At 42.0% G+C, this 18,329-nt stretch overlaps 1 protein-coding gene across 1 annotated transcript in view; it reads right to left on the bottom strand.

Moving 5' to 3' along the window:
* AGK (acylglycerol kinase) overlaps positions 1–15,032 on the bottom strand; it is a 37,718-nt gene extending 22,686 nt beyond the window's left edge. The window contains exons 1-4 of the mRNA XM_037387846.1: positions 14,851–15,032; positions 6,075–6,114; positions 1,826–1,905; positions 486–561 (exon numbers count right to left, since the gene is read on the bottom strand). Of these exons, the coding sequence (XP_037243743.1) occupies positions 486–561; positions 1,826–1,905; positions 6,075–6,114; positions 14,851–14,960 (306 nt within the window). The 5' untranslated portion in view covers positions 14,961–15,032. The remainder of the gene's footprint in view (positions 1–485; positions 562–1,825; positions 1,906–6,074; positions 6,115–14,850) is intronic.
* Positions 15,033–18,329: the final 3,297 nt, after the last annotated feature.

The raw sequence follows: 18,329 nt of genomic DNA, 5'->3' as shown, positions 1-18,329 counted from the left end.
GGTGTTCTGCTTTTGTGATGGGAATGTTGAATTATTTGGGGATGCACTGAGTTATTTTCAGTGCAAAAATAAAAGGTTATTTTTAATTAATCTGAACAGTTCCACTGCATGTCAAAATTCCTCACTTCTGAATTCTGCAAGTTCAGGCACAACTGACAATTTCAACAGTGATGGGCACGCACCATTAGCCAGCACTCAAATATTTAGTTTTCTCTCAAACATGAAATACAGAAGGGCTGCTTTAGACAGACAGGCACATGTACTGCTTTAACTGAAAATTAAAAATTCAGTATGCAGTTTGTAAATTAACTGTGAATTAAAAAGATTAAGTACCAGCTTAATATCTCAGTATTTATTTCTTCCCACAAAATGTGTACAGGACAATTGAGAATTTCAAATGCATCCAGAAATTAATTTCAGTTCTTCAAAAGGAGAAAGCAGAGCAGACAATGTATCTTACGTTAGCAGAACCTATCAGTTCTTACCTTAACCACAGTTACATCCAAGCCAGATAAGTGCAAAATTGGAGCAGCATTCTTTTCAAAAAGGTTCCTGGCTTTGCTAGAAATAACAAGAGTTAAAACTATTTAATTAGTCTGGTGGCTAAAAAAATTAAAAAGGAAAGAAACAAATGAGTAACAAGAAGAAATATACTTAAAAACAAGCATACAATCTACACAATCAGTAACTCAACCTGCCAGTCAGGAATGATGAGATTTCATTTGGTTCAAATGTATTAAATTTCTAGGCTTATATCTCAGACGTCAGTTTTTTTGTTGCAGTTTTAATAAATGTAGAAGAGGTTATCTAGCTTTCTGCAAAAATAATTTTAAAAACACAACAAAATAAATCAAGATCTCCAGAAAGAAAGTTATTAGAAAATTAATGATTTACAGAGCACCAGGCTTTAAGACCACAGAGAAGGCCCATTTAGGTTTTCAGAAATGTTTTCTTTTAAAAAAACATTTACTGTTATATATTATTAAGTAAGTTTAGAAGTAAAATTTTATCTGACCTTCTTTTCTTATAGGACTGATACATTTTCTGCCTGTAACCGCATAATAAAATAATCATGCCATTAACTATTATTTGCTTACAACAAGTAGAAACATGAGACTAAAAGTCAGAGACTAAATTTATTAACACTTTGCATTTTCCAGTCATGGGTCTTTTGAACAAAAGCACCTAAGTCCAAGCACTTCCATGTCAGATTTGTTATTCCTTTCATACTGCTACTAACAACTCCCTGCCCCTCCCCAAGACGGAACTGATACAAAGCTTAGCTGATCAGCAGAAAGAGACACACATCATATCCAAGAATATTGTTTTTCTGCTAACAAGCATGCAAAAATAGCAGCTGACCTCTTCCAGGAGTCTTTCTCTGAGCCCGTATTTAGCCTCTTATTTTGTGGGCTCATCCCTTTCAAAGACACGTTCCTTGAACTCACTGCTGGCTAACTTCAAATCAAGGTCATCTCTTATTTCTATAGTTTTTGAGGACAGAAACGTGTCACATACACAAGTTTGGAAGGAATACAAAGGATTTCCACATGCAAAAGAATGACAAAGGCCAAAACATGGGATAAAAGAAAAATTAAAAACGTATGTAAGTTTAGAAATCATTCTTTCACTTCAAGCATCTAGCTCTATTTCTCATCCCAATATTTCTGGTGAAATAAAGTTTGGCATAGTTACACAGCACCAGCTTGGCACCAGAGGGAGGTAAAAATGAGCTCAAAAATCTGGCTGGCTTTTATAGTGGATGGCAGAGCAAAAATACATAAAGAGTGCCTCACATATGAGTGTAGGAAAAGGGAAATGTTACCCTTTGCAAGCTGCTGGGTTGAGGAACACTGTTGCCTTCTTCAATGGCACACTCGAAGGGATCAGCTGGTTGCCAAAAGCCTAAGTAAGAGAAAAAGAGCACAGCTCGATTTACCTTTTAAGCATGTTGGTAAAACAGTTCAAAATAATGTATCTCTACAAATGTCAACAGGCTTTCAAGTCTCATGACATTCAAACGACTTGAACTTCAGCCATTGTACAGGTGTCCTATTCAAAGACCTCTACTCTTAGCACAGCTCACATCACTATCACAAGTACTCTTCAGCTCGTTTTTGCAATCCCACCACCGTTTTGTTTTTGTTAATCTCTGGTTTTCAGCCATGGGCAGAGATCCAGGGAACTACCCTTGACTCCAAGGTTACTTGATTTTCCTTCCTTATGTAATTCTCACACACCTGCCTGTCACCCTCTTACTGCATCTTTTCCCACCTCTGTACTTAATTTCTAGCTCTTCTGCTCATTTTTTTATTTTCTATGCTTAAGTTTTTGAACATACGAAAGATAATCACCAGAGGATCAGCCCTTAACTGTAAGCAAGGTCAGTTTCTCAGACATTTTTACTTCCTAATGTCTCCATATAAAAATCACTGAATTCCTCTTCAACTTTCAATCCAATTCTGAATAGATGCCTCTATTTTAAATTCTTTGAGAGTTACTCTACACAGTCTCTTGTACTTTTTAGCCATTTGTACGTATTTCCATAGCTTTTCAGCACGAGAGGCAAGAAAAGGCCAAGCTTGTATGCATGTTACTTCCCACTCTGTAAACCTCTCTTAGGTCACCAAAAGGCATCCTCAGTACCAACCACATCAAATTAAACTCGTTTTGAGTACAGGGATGACAACGTATTCAGCAGTACTATCCAGAAGCCCCAGAAATAAAGTAGGAACAAAAGACTACTGCACTAAACACAAGACACAGTCAATTCTCCCTGACTTTTTCCCCCTCTACCTTGAAAATTAATCCCCCCTAGCAGGAATTTTTATATTGAACAAGGTGGACACTGCACACAAAGCACAATAGATTTTAGTCATTGTTAGCTGCTTAAATTTATAATTGATTCCACTTGCCAACTTTGCTCAGGAAACCTCAATTAAAAGCAGTGTGCAGCTGGCTGTGCTGGTTAAAACATTCAGATTTCTTCAAGAAAGAAAAAGGAATTGAGAAGTTGCTGAGAGTAAAGGAATCTTCAAAGAAAGGGAAACAAATTAATAGCTCTTAAAGTCTACTCAAAAATCAACTGGAAAACAGACCAACTTATTTTATTGAAAATGTTGGGCAGGAACTGGGAAATAAAGGGGACCTCTAGCATGTTACAGCTGTTAGAAACAATTAATTATTTGCTTGCAGGGCACAATGTGATGTATTTGTTTCCTCTAAACAATAAGGTTCATGAAGAATTTATGAGTAATGACATAGTCACTTCTTTATGTAATATACTTAGACATTTCTTACGTACAGGGGTATTTCTAAAGCAAATGCTTATTTTTAAGACAGGAAATAAAAAAATAGTAATGCAAAATTCTAGAAGTATTTTTTTTCAGAGCACAACATAAGGAAAGACAACTTAAAGCCAGGCATTACAAATGGTTATTAAAACCCTATATATACACACAAAGGTAAAATTTAGGAAAGTCAATGCCTTTTTCACTTCCTTGTCAAATGCACACTTCCAGGTATTGCATTTGGACTTCGAAGATGACAATCACTATTTTGCAACTATGAAAACCTCTCTATACAAATATTTTATAATTCTTTATGAATACTAACTGCTGAGGTCTGCAGCGGGTCTGCAGACAAGTTAGTTGACTTCAAAGACCTAGCCTTGTACCTTTAAGATGGCCACAAATTGTCAGGTATGTAAACAGGATGTGAAGAATCGGAACTTAGAACCGCAGCATACAGGCACCTACAGCAACAGCAAATAGCAAGCAAGAAGGAGGACACAAAAACCTATCAGGGTCTAACACCTGCACTGTCTAAGATATATAAATAGTTTGTATAAGCAATAACGGCCATTTTGTCCGAATCCAGCCATGCAGACATAGTGTTTCTTTTAAGTCTGCCTCGACTTGCGACACCACAACTAACAGAGAAACTACATTACTTTACAGAAAACTATCCCTGCTTCAGAGACTGAATTGTTTGCCAGTTAAACAGACCCCTTAAACACATGCCCTGAGCTTAGTAACCAGGTCAATCAGCGAGACCACATTCGTAAAGGAAGTCCACAGTTAGCTGACACTGGTTTGTCCAGAGAATGAGGTGCAAAAGGTTTAAAATATGATAAATAGGTTCTTCATTATAGAATCTTTCTATGATCATTTGCCACCCCGAGGCTGTCATCATAAACTGATATTTAAATTCAGACATGCATGGTGGAATCTTTACATGAAATACTGCAGTAGTGGGTACTTTGGCAGGAAGGTGGGTGCCTTATCAATTTGGTGTTCTAACTTAAAAATTTGATGTAAAAATAATAGGAAAAACCCTCCCCCTTCATCCAGGCTAAACTTTTTCTTGGCCAAGCCTACCTCTTATTTTTTCCCAAGACTTAAACAGCACTATAAGCGCAAGTAGCATTTTTCAAACAATTACAGATGTTGTTATTCTGAAGAATATATCAGACATTTAATGCCTTACTGCTGTATTTCTGTGTGTTTTCAAGCAGTATTTGGCACGAACACATCAGTGAGAATGGAAATTACAGCAAGAATTGATTACTAGGCTTTCTGGTTCATTCCTTTCTAATGCAGGAGTCTTCTGCAGGATCTTTTCCCAGGCTTTAACCATTGAAATTGTAGGAAGCTTTATTGACAGTGCTTCTGCGCTTTCATTTATAAGAATAAGCCATAATGGAATAGTTCCAATCACTTAATGACTGGAATTAAGAAACAGGAAAGTCAGAATTTCCACAGTAGAACTATCTTCTTGTACCAGTCTTTCTTTAGCAGTTACACCTTTTTGACAGCATACACACTCAGATCTTTTAAGTTTTCCTGATATACCACTGCATCATTTAATTTGGTCAGTATGCTTCAAATACAGAGGTATTAACTGCTATTTTTGGCAATATGAAAAACTTCCATCACTTTGATATTATGCATTAAAAATGAATATTGAAAACATAAAAATCAAGAACAACTAATACTATGAGTTGGAAATGCATTTGACTCTAAAGCTCTAAACATGACTTATGAAAGCAGCATTTTCAGGGAAAGATTTTTCTTTTTATTTCATGAGACTTGAGCTCCCTTGCGTGTATTCTGGCATGAAGTTCCATTGCCCAAATCAAATTGTTGTGACTATCTTTCCTTCAACAGCAGGCAAGCTAAAATTGAGATTATTCAGGTGCACCATAAAAACAGGGTGACCTCAAGGAAAGGTCTTTAATAAGAAAAACAATTTTCACTGTTCTTTTCAGGCCCCAGTACATAGCAACGATGGGAACAGCATTACACCCTGCAAAACCTCTAAGATCTGACATGGAGAAGCAGGTTAAAAAAAAACTTTATTTGTGGGAGGTACAAAGACTCTTAAAAACCTACAGCACACTACCAAGGTAGTCAGAGCCAGTAACAGTACTTGCCCATGCAAGTTGCCCATGCAGGCCACAAACTACGAAATGCAACAGTCAGTATACTCAGAGGTTCTCTCTCTGAATACTAGCTTTCTTGCCAGCGATCAGCAAATGGGTTGTCTCCATTAAGGTCCCAGTACATGGGTCTCAAAAGTGCTAGGTCAGTCATCACACTTACTGTTCTTGATAAAGTCATTCAGGATCAAATAGACAAGGGCAAGGTCTCTCCAGCTGAGCACAAACGTGAAGTGGTTTGCACTGCTTCTGCCCAGACTACACCTGTTGTGGTGGATCTGATATTTCAGTCTCCTGTCTTATCAACAAATCATTTTCCTATCAGAACTTTACAGGCACAGAGCAATTAAACCTGCAGAAATGGAGGTCTGGGTACCTACAGCGGTAACTAAGATTACCCCAGTGATAACACTACGCTGTCCATCGCAACAGCAGTCAGGGCACAAACAGTACAGCATCTCTGCTGCAGGCTGAAGGCCTTGTCCACCCTTTGGCACTTTAGCAAAAGAACACAGATGGCACCATTACAAGGCTTGTCACGTAGAGGGGGCCTGCTGGGAAAATCTCAGGAGCCCTGCACAACCAAGATAAGAGTGAGATATAAATCTAATTTTATCACCTTAAACAGTATTACCTGGGCTTCCTGGCATGCAGCTCTTCGTACCAGGTTATCACTATTAAGTAAAACAGAAAAGAGAGTGGACATTAGGTTGCGTAAGTTTAAAACTAAAATTAAAAAATACAGGTTAAGACCTATTTAACACATTTTAAGGATGAAACATACCCATTTAAGCATACATGTATAGGTTTTTTTCTGCATATGCAAACCAATACCTCTTCCATAGTAAAGAAAAGCAGAAAACAAAGACCAGGATGCCAAGTGTACTGAGATTACGTAAGCTATGAGACACTGTGATTTATTTTTAAATTTGTACATAACTGTACTCCAGATCTAAGGTGTGTTTTCCCCTAATGCCAATACTGCCTGTTATTTGCACTGAAGATACTTACCATTCTGGCAGTACAGAAGGGATTTAGAGAAGACTTAAGTCTAACATTCATGGACTTAAATCTTTGTGAACTCCCCTCTCCATCAGGTTGTAAGATAAACACAAGTTAATGCAACACCTACCACCCACCTAGGTCTGAGTGTGGCCTAAAGCAGTAACTCAGAGAGGTGAAAATCACTCTCAACTCACCTAAATGAAATTTAAAAACAAATAGGAAAATACCATTAGATGTGTCACTGATGGTCATTTCAGAAATAAATTCCAGACTAATCCTTGTGCTTGTCGTTGATGACAAGACAGCATTAGCAAGGTGGTAAGCAGTGTATAGTTGGCAAGCATCTGGAGACAGAGCTTCTGAGTGCAGAACAAAATTCCATTCTTCCCCAGACCAAAAAACGTCCTATTGGCCCCTGCAGACAAAACAGGGAGTCCTGTTCTGCAGTGCCCGAGTCTCACCTCTAGATACCAGACACTCCCCATCCTCCCTAAACCCAAAAAACTCCTTCAGCTTGCCCTTGCCAACACCTGGCAAGATGGTCTATTATGTGTCAAAAACACCAAGCACAAAACCCGGCAATTATAGTCAGCATACCAAGATGAATACACTACACCAATTAGGATTCAAGGCTAACCAGGAAAAACAAGGTACTAGGAAAGCAGCACACTCCTGCCACAAAGTGTGGTTTATCAGGCCAAACCCTGCAATGGAAACGGCAGAAAAGGCAGCAAGGCCTTGGTCAGATCTCTGGACCCAAACATGAGTGCAATCCATTCAATTCCATGAGTTTACAGTATTGATCTGTCACAAGAGCTATACAAGGTGCTCTTTTTGGCATCACCAAAAGATGCTGCAATGCCATAAAAGAAGAAGCAGGGTGACTTCAGGAGAGATATAAAGTTGGGTTCTGAGAAAATAACACTTACAGCGAAGAAACCACAGATTTATTCGTGGTAATAATAAAAAGACAAAGGAAGAATTCAAGCTTGGAAAAAGAAAATATGTGAATAATACCTCACCAGGATTAACAAATAAATGGAATGTCTAAAAAAAATTTCTTCAGAGGCATGCTTTCAACCGTCATGTTTGCTCCTTAAAACCAAAGGAATAAGTCATTTGTATTAAGCACCTGAAATATTACTTAAATGAGCAACAGGCTTATTTTTGATCGCATTAATATACTGAAAGTACACTAGCTAAAATAACTACCTCTGAAAGGGTTTGTGTTCCAAGCTAAACAACATTGTCACAGCTAATTCCAGTTCAAACAAGGTAGCGTGACAGGCTAAGTCCACACTGCACTGCTGAGGGCACCTGCCCTCACATAGGGACTTTTTTCCCCCACTCTGTGACTACATGTGGCCAGAGCAAACACAAAACAATTGCAATTTCAATACATAAAGTTGAAATATTACAGGATATCAAGAAAAGCTAACTATCAAATGATGGCTGCACAGCTGATGTATTAAATTGCTGTCCTAACAATTCTAGTCAAATCCATGTTATCTGTTTACTACACATTGATGCTATTTTGTTCAGAAGTCAAGCTGTGCCACATCATCAACCGGTATGTTCTCCTGGTGCCCACAACCTTACGCTGCAGTGTTAGTTGCCTTTAAAAAGGAGTCCAACACAACTTTTCAAATGCAAGCAAAAGATACCGTGCCCTCTGTCTCAATGTGCAAAGACCCTCAAAACAACTGTCAAGGATGCAAGCTTGATTCAGCTCAACAGAGTCAATTAGGCTTGACAGTTTAGATGTCAACATTTACGCTTATTTTCCCCTGCACTGAAGTATTTACAGAAAAAGAAATCTGCTCTGATACATATCATTTTGGTGTCAAAGAAAAGGTTTAGGTTCTGAGACTAGAAGAACCATTTACTGTCCAGTAATTTATATGAGATTTGTCTGCCCTCTCCTGCAGCACAGCACCCAGAATCCCATGCCATCCCAGCCACATTCACAGGATTCCCACTGATTCAACTAGGACATATATTTCAAAGTCATCTGGGTTTGGCTTGAAGATGTCCCAAGTTTGGCTTAAAGATGCCAGGTAACAGGAGAATTTTTATTTTCTTAAAATGTTACGCATGCAAATGTACTCACAGGGGTGTGTCTCAGAACAGTAGTCTTCCTCCTGTATCACAGCTCTTGCCTTTACTCATCTCATATGGCTCATCACCCAGTACCACAAGTGGGTCTGGAAGTCCTCTGTGGGTCATATCAATTAATAAATACAGCTAGGAAAATGTTAAAAATAACAAAAAAGGTAACTTCTTAATTTCTTCCATCTCAGTATGTATTGAGATTATCAGAATATAGCTGCGTATCACCTCCCAGAGAAGACTTAAATAATAAACATGAGATTTTGTTGATTTTTTTTGTACTTTACTGACTACTATTACGTAGTAACAATGCCTTTTCAATGACACTCAAAGATGATCAGGTAGAGGCTGAGGGAAATTACTGCACTGCCTTAAAGAACACACGGAGATTTCTTCTGACTTGCACCATATCCACAGCAAACTAAAAATCATTTACTTTAAGTTTCCCCTAAAGGCTTACAGACACAACTCCAGCCTTAAAGCAAAACAGATGTGCAGTACTGCACCAGCTAGCCAACCTAGAGCTGCCCTCCTGCTGTAAGAATTCAGCATCACGCAGCTTACAACTGGGCCAACTTGCTTAAGCAGTAAAAAAATGGGAGACAGAGAGGAACGAGCAGTGGCAGTGGGGTGTGGAAGAAAGAGGATATCCTAAGCTGAACCCATGGACAGCACTCTGACTGGTTTGACAAAGTTATCAGTCAACCTTGTAAGGCTGGCAGCCAGACTCTTTGGAGACGAGAGCAGGCTTACGCCAAAGCAAGGAACCAACACAGAAAGAAAAGAAAGGCAACCGTCCAGAGCTCACCATGCACCAGCCATGTCAGGCTGCCAGAACATACCGGGCTGTGAGAGCAGCACGGCATCCATAAGATCTGCTTAAACAAGGGCTGTTCTGATTTGTTTGCAACATGCCCAGCACAGGACTGGTGGCCACTGCTCCTGTACTAAGCATTCTCAAGTAGAATAGGGAATTAACACTCTTACACATAAGCACACAATATTTAGTAGATATGCCCCTCCAGCTACGACTGCATCCTTGGACAGAGTGCCAGCAGATGCCAGTGCTGAAAGGACAATTCCCACAATGAAAGGTCAGCCAGGGGAGCAATGAACTTCAACAAGCAAACCTGGACCGAAGAAGCTGTTTGAGGCCCACAGCTGCAGCAAGAGTAAGCCTTTGTCTTGAAGTCAACCAAAGCAACTCCCTTGAAAGTGACCATACTACAAATGTATGAAGAAGCCCAGGTGTGAGATCCCCTGTCAAAACTGGAAGCAACCTAAAAACTCACCAGTTCAGTGTCTGCATCAAAACACAGGATTTTGAGGAGAAACTTGACCCAAGCTGTGCATATAGGATCACTCCTCAAGAGCTGTAACAGAAATCCAAGAAGAGATTTTATCTTAGCAGAGAGCTTTTTGGCTGCTTCCAGTACAGCAAGAGCACAGCACTCTCTTTGCTGGATATTAGCATTTACTTCCAGCTTGACTTTGAGAGGACATGAAAGACAAATCTTATTTTCATCACCTTTACCCAGGACTCAGAATTTATACCCCTTTTTTTTGACCAAGTTTTGTTGAAATAAAGTCAAGTCACTCAGGAAGTATGTGCAGAAAGGTGACAAAGTGAGTTTTCAATTGGCAAACACACAGAGACTAACATTCAAATTATAGATAACAATAACACTCAGATTACTGGCAAGCAGTCAAAGGCCCAGATGCCTTGCCAGCATTTTCCATGGAGAAAGTCAATACTTTAACAAATGCAGAGTAAAACTGAGTATCTGATGAGTCCACCACCTCAGTATAACATCAAGGGTTCCCATCCTGACAAAGTGATGATCACTTACCCAGTGACACCACTGTAAGAGTCTGGCCAAATCTGACAATCAGTTAAACGGATGTTCATCATCCCAAATATTAAACTTCTGCTGATTTGTCATAGCTGGTGACTCACTGCACCACCTGGACATACAAAGAACAGCAGCAGCTCAATTCAGGAAAGGTGACCCAGGACACAAAGGTCACAGAGGGGCTTCCATACTTGGCAGAAATTTTAAAATAATCATATGGTATCTTTACTTTATCTATAATAAGCCTCACAGGTATATATTAAACTAAATCACATTACTGTGTATGAGCATGTATCTGACAATCTGCATACCCTCTACGCTTTGTTCTAGTACAATAAATTCAGTGTCCCTCCCTCATACCTGTAGTGTGATATGCTATAGATTAAAATTATGCTAATAAGTGAATTCATGTAATCCATAGAAATTAAAGGGAGGCAATCTCACATGTGACAACATTGAGTTATCTTCTTACTTCTCCAATACCCCAAGAGTATTTGCTATCCTAAATGCAAGACAATGGATTTTAAAAACATGCTCTTTTATGAGGAAGAAAGGTATTTTAACTCGCTAAAATTTTGTAAGAATAGCAATAGCATTTTAGTTAACAGTAGTTCAACCAGACATAATGCTTATCATTTTATACCTGAAAAACCTTCGCCACCTGCTGATCAATGTCTCTTTTGAAGAGGCACCTTCTGTTATATTACATACTTAGAAGGGCTGAATCACAAACGGGGGAGGAGGAATCAGCACAAAGGTTCCTCTTTTCCTGTTCATCCAAAAACCCCTTACTTTGAAATCGGTCAGTATTTAAACAAACACCTCCAAAGACGAAAGGTTAACACACTGATCCAGAAACTAAATGCTGCATGAAGAGATTATCATACAAGACTGGACTAAGAAGCATCTCAACCTTTACAGTTACCATCATCCACAACCTTTAGACTAACTCAGCAATGAACCATTACACTCCAGTGCCCCTCTTTCCTCTACAGCCTGTGGAGCACAAGGGCATCCACACCAGACCCCACAGCACCGTCTGCAGGGTATAGCAAGGGGACACCCAGGTCCATTTCCAGGCAGGGAAAAGGCACAGGTCTGGAAAAGGTAACATTCTTCTTGTCTATATTTGTCCAAGTAGCATCCTCCCGAAGTCTTAAGGAACTACTCCAGAGCTCTTCTGTCCCTATGGGCCCATAGAGACTGACTACAGAAGAAGCGTCATACCTTTGCAGGACTGATTGTTACCTACAACAGTTCCACTTAATTCACACACCATATGTGCATCCAAAAGAAGAATGAATCCGGAGAAGTCAAAAAACCAAATTATCTTATTCTTGCAAGAGTAATATCTTAGCAAATCCATGAGGGTTGAAAAGCCAAGAGGAGGAATGCAGGATGGGAAACAAATTTTTTTTCAGCTGCAAATACATGAACAAATAATTCCAAGAGGTCAGAGGCTAAACTGAACTGATGCTGTGCTAAAGCAAGCCTCTTCATCACAAACTCCAGTGATGCCAGAAACTGAAGCACAAGACTTCACTAAACCTTTAACCTGTTCTAAAATGGCAAATGTAAGTTTAGTAAAGTATGCCTCATGCACACTGATTTAGCCTCTGATGCTGGTAACAGCAAGCCTCAGGGCCAACACAACCCATAAGTGGTTCCCTCATTAACCTCTTCAAGAGTTGCCTGCAGCAGCTTGTGCATGGGGCAAAAGGCACCTCTCATGCTCCTCAGCACAACTGGTACATAAACAAAGAAACTGGGAAGAGGGAATGTAGAAACCAACCAACCAAGCACAAACCACCAAAAGCCATTACCACATTTGGAAACAAAACAGGCTGCAGAGAGGGATCCTGGCCTATTTCCTGCCATCCAGCAGCCACAAGGTAAGGCCTTCACTGCACACAGAGGACCACAAAAGGGCTGTTGAAACCACCTTTCAATTTTTACACTCCTGCCACCAGGTTCTTCTGTCACTCCTTGTTTTTCTAGTCCCTGGCTAAAACAATCCTCCACAGAGAAACAGCTAGACAGTTGTTACTTTTCCAAACTATTTAAACCTCTGAAAGCAGTACTTTACAGCTGTGTTTCAGTTTACATCAAAGTCACATAGAGCTATTTTGTCATCAAAGGATTTCCTACCTTGCATTTCCAACATCTGATAAAGAAATGCTGTATTTTCCCTTACAGATAAAAGGGGAGATTGAAGAATGGGACGTGTAAACATATTTTTTCTACCACTGCATCATTTGGGTTAAAGCACCATGCCTACACTTGGTGCAAATAACCTCCAAGTACTGAAATCTAGATACCAAAAGTTCCCGTTTTGTTTGTCTTTCATGTTTTCCTCCTTACTCACCACCGTATCACCTGTGGTACACTTCATGTTCTGCATGATCATAATGTGTTTTCACAGTTACTACACAGGAAATCAACACAGCTGGAAACAACACTACACAGGCGCATGAATTCCCAGACACAAGAAACAAAGGGGAGACTGGTTGTGTCTCCTACTGCTCCTAGGCCTCCTCAAGTGCCCACTCTCCATATGCACAAGGAGCAAATACAGTCTTTTTCTTAATGCTCTATTTTAGTAGCTCTCTACAGTACCGAGGCCTGACATGCACTCTGCTGTCATTAGTATCTGTGGCAACTAAGACGGGTAAAGAGGCCACTTACGTAAGCAGGGTATCTGGGAAGGTCACAGGCTGCTCTGCCTCACCAGTCAGCCCCTTGTATGAATGTCATTGAGCAATTTCTTCCTCCTCATTTTCTACATCAAGTTTATTCTGCTGGCTAAGAGGTATCTAGAATGACAGAACTTCAAATAATTACTCATTTACATTTCACTATTTTATCCAAATTCAAAGCTCAAGTCATCTGAGGAAAAAGGTGGATGAAATACAAGCTCAAGGATCCACTGACATTACACAAAGTCATCAAAAAGACCCAACTGGTTTAGCACAGGTTTTATGGTTGTGTCTTTGTTTTGGTTTTTTTTTGTTTTGTTTTGTCGGGGTTTTTTTGTATGTTTTGGGTTTTTTTGGTTTTTTACTTCTGCTTACAACACAGCCGTATAGTACTTCTTTTCTGTCTGTTGGTCCATGTTAGGAACACATGTGAAACCATGACCTTGTCAACACCACTTTTACACAGTTATTCTCCATTTTACCATAGCCTGCCCTACAATCAGCAATTACAAGGAAAAAAGTACAGAGGGAGAGGCTTTTTGCTAGTTGCCCTGCAGTCAACTGAGCCTTAGTGCTTCAGGTAATAAGTAAGCAACTAAAGTAGATGTACCATTCAAATCAAAAGCTGATTTAATGCAGAAGTCCCTAGGCAAAGGAAATATATAATAAATAAAGAAGGAAAGTATAACAAACAATAAAAACAGATTTATTTTCCTAAATTTTCCACCGAGGTTTTGGCAGCAGCAAAGAACACCGCTAAAATCACTGCTTAACAAATAAAAAGGCATTAAGACGGTGACAGAATAAGCAGCAACACCAAAAGTAACAATTCTTGGAAAATAATTTGGCTTTACTTGCATTTTAGTCAAATGTATTCACCATAATCTTGAAGGACAGGGATTAAAATATAAGCCTAGCTATTAAAAAATTGCAAACAAGGATTTTGCTTACTGTAAAGGAACATTTGCTCTACAGATAAACAGCGGAAATGACACCATGCTTGGTGCCACTGACATTAGCAGTACTGCTGCTGCAGCAGTTGACGGGCTCCTTATGGCTGCGTGGATGACAGTGGCAAAGCAGGTGCACTGGCGAGGCACAGGACTCCACCGTGCCCCAAGGCAGGCACAAGTGCCCACGCAACAGCGATCTGGCATCTTTCACAAGGTGTACGGCACCATTAAAAGAAAAAATGGAGGTGGGAAAACCCATAGGCACACAACCACCATGCTGTGGTGGTGCCTTCCCATCAGCCTGGTACCAGCGGCACCATTTCCAGGTGTAGTGCCCAGACTGGTTTCACTCATCCTTGTAATATTGCAACCCGATGGCACATGCTTGGCAACTTTTTTAAGTCAGAAGAGTGAAACCTTTCTCCTCCTCGGCAAGCCCCAACGTTACTCAACCCACCCCCGCCAACACCTCTGTTTCAAACCAGCGCCCGAACCAGACTGAAACTTCCAGCAAGGCCAAGGCGGGAAGTCACGAAAAGGCACTGAGCCTTCCCGAGCTCACGGCTGCGGAGGGGGAGGCAGCGCCGTCCCCTCAAGGTACCGCAGCCCCTCTGAGGGGAGACCCCACTTGAACAGCCGCGATGGGAGACCGCTCGAGGCAGAGTGCCGGCAGCCCGGGCACCCCATGCGCACACGGCGGCGATGCCCCCGCCGCAAGGGGCCGGTCGCTTCTGAAAGCCCCGCGGGCACACGGCCCCCCGGGCCCGGCCCGCCCCGCCCCAGCCGGCAGTTACCAGTGCTTCCCATAGAGCCAGTTCCCGCCCCAGCTCAGCAGGCAGACCCCGAACGTGGTTTTCTTCCAGTGATTCCTCAGGGTCGTCAGCAATTTCACCGCCCCGGCCATGCCGCCCCTCAGGATGGGCCGGCGGGAGCCGCCGTGCAGCCGCTCCCGCCGCCCGGCCCGGCTCGGCTGGAAACGCGTCCCCCGGCTCCAGCGTTCCGCGCACCGCGGCCCTCGTGGCCTCCCGGGGAGGCCGGGCGGTCCCTGCCGGGGTCCGGCCCCGACTGGGGAGCTCTCCCGGCCCCGACTGGGGGCTCTCCCGGCCCTTTCTGGGGGGCTCTCCCGGCCCCGACTGGGGGGCTCTCCCGGCCCCGACTGGGGGGCTCTCCCGGACCGGGTTGGGGGCTCTCCTGGCCCCACCGTGCCGGTATTGGCCAGCCTGCGCCACCCACCCCCCGGAATGGAGTGCGCGGCTGAGGCAATCTCATCCCCCACCCATTACCGTGCCCCTCCTCGGGCCTTGTGAGCCCCCAGACATGGTGCAGACACCCTCCCTACCTGTGAAAAATCCCAAAGCAAATCCCAAGGAACAGTGTGTCCCGGCCCTCACGCCTCACTGCTCCACCCTCCAGCCACCATGAGGTGACCCCAGCCACGGGCAGCAGGCCCGGGGGAGCAGGGGGCTCTCTGCCTAGCCGAGGGCGGAGGTGAATAGGTGCGTGTTTCCCACTGGTAGAAATATCCACAGTGCCCTCCTCCCAAACCCCCAAAATATTCTGGAAGATTCAGCTACAATAAATGTTGGCTTGGAAGGACCTGGGGTTTGCTGTCTGAGCCCCACCAATGGCTGACCACGGGCACCATGAGAAATGTCTTCAACCACTTATGGAAAACAGACCATCATCGCAGGGATGCCGTGCTGCCGCAAACAGCATGAACACCCTGCCAGTGAAAGGCAGGAACACAACTACAACCAAGTGGCAAGGCTTGACCTTACGATGGAAAAGGCTTTGGGACAATCCAGTGGCTAGTGGCCTCTTCTGGCGTGCGAAATTGAACTTTATAACTCAGGATAGGTTATAAAGCAGGTATGTTTAATTCACCAGTGGGCATCAGGGTGGATAACTTCAAAAGCACCTGCTGCTCCGACTTCATTGTGCATGTGTGATTTAAAGTATACATTCATACATATTCAACAGATGCCCGAAAATAGGTTGGGTTAGGATAATTAGTCCACCAAGAAGTCATTAACATGTTTCCTCCCATTTGCGCTTGCACACTGTCTCCTGGTGGTGGTCGTGGGGGTCGTTGTCTCGAGTTTCTTCAAAACCAAAAAAACAGGACAGATCGCATACCAGTGTCTTCTTACCAGTACACAGAGCATCCCAGGTCTATCTTGTCAGTACAAAGGAAAAACCAGGACAGATGCAGTTTTCCTATCTCAAGGCACAGGTGTTCCCATACCAGTGTCTTCTTATCAGCACACGAGCACCCCAGGTCCATCTTATCAGCACAAAGGGCCCCAGAACCGGGCCTAATTTGCAAAGTCATACTGTGAAGCTCCTCTTTGTACATACAATGAGAATTCTAATTATTCTAAGTTTTCCATATCCTATTAATCTAGATATTTCTAAGCTTTCTATCACTTCCAGCATGACTTCGGGCCATGGCTTCCCTTATGCCTGAGGGGTGGTGAGCAGCCCCAGAAGTTTCACAGAAGCGCTGCATGGAGCCGTGTGTGGCTAACACCCAAAGGCACCCAGTCCTGCGAGAGCACACCAGAGATGGCAGGACGTTCGGAATGAACCGTCAGCTACATCAGTGCTGTGAGGAAGTAATGCCACCTTTGTAGACCTCTGTCCTCCTCTGACAGTGACTCACGCTGGAAGGCTCGAGACAAGGATGCGGTCTGGCAGCAGCCAGCAGGTCAGGGTAATGAACATGATGCTGGGCAGAAAATTTTTTTCAGAATGTTTTCTTCCCTCCTGCAAAATGCTGTTTTCAGCAAAATCTGAATGTTTACAAAAAATGTCAAAGTCAATAAAATGGCTTTTCTGTGAAAAGCTTCTCCAAATCCTTCCGCTTAATGATGTCTGGATTGGATGTGAGTAGTAACATAAGGGGGCTGCTTGAGGCTAATTTTAGGACTCTGGGTATGCAAAACTCTTTTCTGCAAAAATCAAGATGATGCAGAAGATCGACCAGGAGACATGTTCTGTTGATGATAAGGAAAGCAGATTAAACCCCATGGATTAGTTTCCCTACTATGTTTTGAGTTTTCTTTTCCCTTAGTTTTGTAAAGCAGAAGAGTTGGGATTTGTTTTTCTAAGAAAAAACATTAAATGGTCAGCTTCTGATGAGTATTTCAGGCACACTCTCATCCAGCAGCTGTCACTTCCCACTTAAACATTCCAGGTTCATCTGTCCAGTGCATCTCGTGTACTGGGTACATGCACTTGATGCACCGCTGAATGTTCCAGGTGGTGTGGAGTGATTAAATGTCCTACTTTTTTTTTTTTTTTTTTTTTTTTTTTTGGGTCTTGTCCTACTTTTTGTGAGGATTCAGGTGGTGCGGGCAACTGCTAACAACAATAGCAACAGATACTAGTACTCTCATCTTGCTTTCCTTAGCTTATGAAAACTGATAAATACTTTTCAAATTCATAATTCTCATGAGGTGCCACAAATAATTTACAAGCATCTGTAACTTCCTATTTCACAAACAAGTCTGCTGAGTATAGCTGTGTTTATTAACAATGCTTCCAAAACAAGCTTGAATTTTTAACATAAAGCCTCTTTAGTATGCCGATACATGTTTGGAGCCACCAGAAAAACACTTAAATGTATGAAAGACCTGAATATCACTAAGATGACTGAATGGAAATTCTCCTGAGTTCCTATGCATGAAACACATCAGAGTTAGTATAAATGAGAAATTTTAGCTCAGATACTAGTTGTCTTTCAACATCCCTAGCAGAGGGACTTGACCTTGCTCTGAGTAGCATGGCTGGACTGGATGAGCTCCAGAGGTTCCATCCCACCTCCACCATTCTGGGATTCTGTGGTGTTATTTGAGAATTTGGGCTGATGATATTGAGATGGGGCTTTTTGAAGAGAACCGCCCTTAGAAGAAATAAACACTGCAGACAACAGTGACAGATTGTGTATTTGTCTCATTACTTGGCTTTACTTAAAATGCAGCATCCATTCCGAAATCCCTCTGGGCAAACACGTACGTCCTAGTTTTTGGCTGTGGCCATCTGATCACCCTCAAGGTAGATCACACCTGCAGTACTGCTGCATGTACCAGGTTCTTCTCTTTTAGCTCTCCTAGTTTTCTCCATGTCAGATCAATAGAATTAGAGTATTAGGCATAATAATAGAAATAAGTATTAAGAGTATGTGCAATGGAAAATGAGAGGATAAAAGGTTGATCTTGAACATCCTCTAGATTATGTACTGTAGCTATTTTTTAGGCCAAGTAAAATGACT

Source organism: Falco rusticolus, chromosome 5 (genome assembly GCF_015220075.1).
Source record: "Falco rusticolus isolate bFalRus1 chromosome 5, bFalRus1.pri, whole genome shotgun sequence".
Lineage (NCBI taxonomy): Eukaryota > Metazoa > Chordata > Aves > Falconiformes > Falconidae > Falco > Falco rusticolus.
This window is presented reverse-complemented; position numbering and strand designations above follow the sequence as displayed.